General features: G+C 44.7%; 1 protein-coding gene across 1 annotated transcript in view; it reads left to right on the top strand.

Moving 5' to 3' along the window:
- Delta (neurogenic locus protein delta) overlaps positions 1 to 1,276 on the top strand; it is a 19,313-nt gene that overhangs the window by 3,750 nt on the left and 14,287 nt on the right. The window contains exon 3 of the mRNA XM_011506803.1: positions 1,266 to 1,276. This exon is cut by the window's right edge and continues 56 nt beyond it. Coding sequence (XP_011505105.1) covers positions 1,266 to 1,276 — 11 coding nt within the window. The remainder of the gene's footprint in view (positions 1 to 1,265) is intronic.

Raw genomic sequence — 1,276 nt, 5'->3', positions numbered from 1 at the left:
CCCCCCCCCCCTCTCTCACTCTTTTATTTTCTCTCCGTCTTTGTCGCGCGCGGGGCGCTTAGTCGCTCTTGTCCTTACGAGGACCGCGCGAGGAAAGACCGATCCTACCTCCTCATCCTTCTCCTCTGACACAAACTACGCCTGTCGTTGTAGCTGCTCTCCCATAGCCCTTTCGGTACCTCGAAAATACGCTACCTAGACCGCAAACATAACTCAGCTCCCTGACAAATGTTCCGCCAAGACATTCTTCGAGATTCCTCCGTCTTTCTTTCCTGCTTCTTGCCTACCTCCGTCTCACTTCTTCTCTTCTACCTCCTCGTCCTCCTCCTTCTCCTTCTCCTCGTCCTCCTCCTTCTCCTTCTCCTCCTCCTCCTCCTCCTCCTCCTCCTCCACCTCCTTCACCACCTCCTCCAACACCACCTCCTCTTCCTCCTCCTACTCAACCTACTCGTTCATCTCATCCTACTACTACTACGTCTCAACGCAAAGTATTCCCCTTTGATCTCTTACTGCACTTGCATATTTCTTTTTGAATTTGGCGATTACGAATAGGTTGCTTGTTTAAACAATTAATAGAGCAAGCTACGTTTTCCCTCGGCATATCGTACGACCCATTTTCTATCTAAACGCCAAGACACGAGAGGGGGAAGTCGAATAGCGTCTGGCTGCGCAAGGACGCAACGAGCCTAGTTTACTCCTGCCTGTTAGTCACACGTATTGAAATTTCGAGCGACGAAACTCTGTAAGTTTCAATATAAAAATAGGTTGCTTGGAGCGAATACCTCGCTCATACGCACACGAGTCATAATATTTAAGCGACTTGCAGATTCCTTTGCATGCCTCGATTAAATAAATGATCATAACCCATCCAAGAAACAACAATAATGCGATTTCCATTTTATGATACTTATTATATTACAATGCATTGCGCCATCGAGCGCATAAGAAATAGAGATTTCTCGGGTTTGTTTCGTCCCTGGCTTTGTACGTTCAGTAAAGCTCAGGGAATTGTTTAATAAATAAATCCACGAATGGCCGCGGCAAAATTAAGATTACCGCCAGAATACATTTGCTAATAGAGCATAACTCAGCCGTACGCGATGATGCAAGGATAAAAAAAATTATGAAATTTGTCTATTATAGGAGATTGGAAGTATGCGTTAGTTGATAAGACGAGAAAGGAAGGACAGTAAAAATTACGCGCAAGTGAATACTTATCGTTAATCAATGAAAATTTCACGCACGTATTTGCTTTGTTATTTCAGGGGACTTTTTC

Source organism: Ceratosolen solmsi, unplaced genomic scaffold (genome assembly GCF_000503995.2).
Source record: "Ceratosolen solmsi marchali unplaced genomic scaffold, CerSol_1.0 scaffold10, whole genome shotgun sequence".
Classification (NCBI taxonomy): Eukaryota; Metazoa; Arthropoda; class Insecta; order Hymenoptera; family Agaonidae; genus Ceratosolen; species Ceratosolen solmsi.
This window is presented reverse-complemented; position numbering and strand designations above follow the sequence as displayed.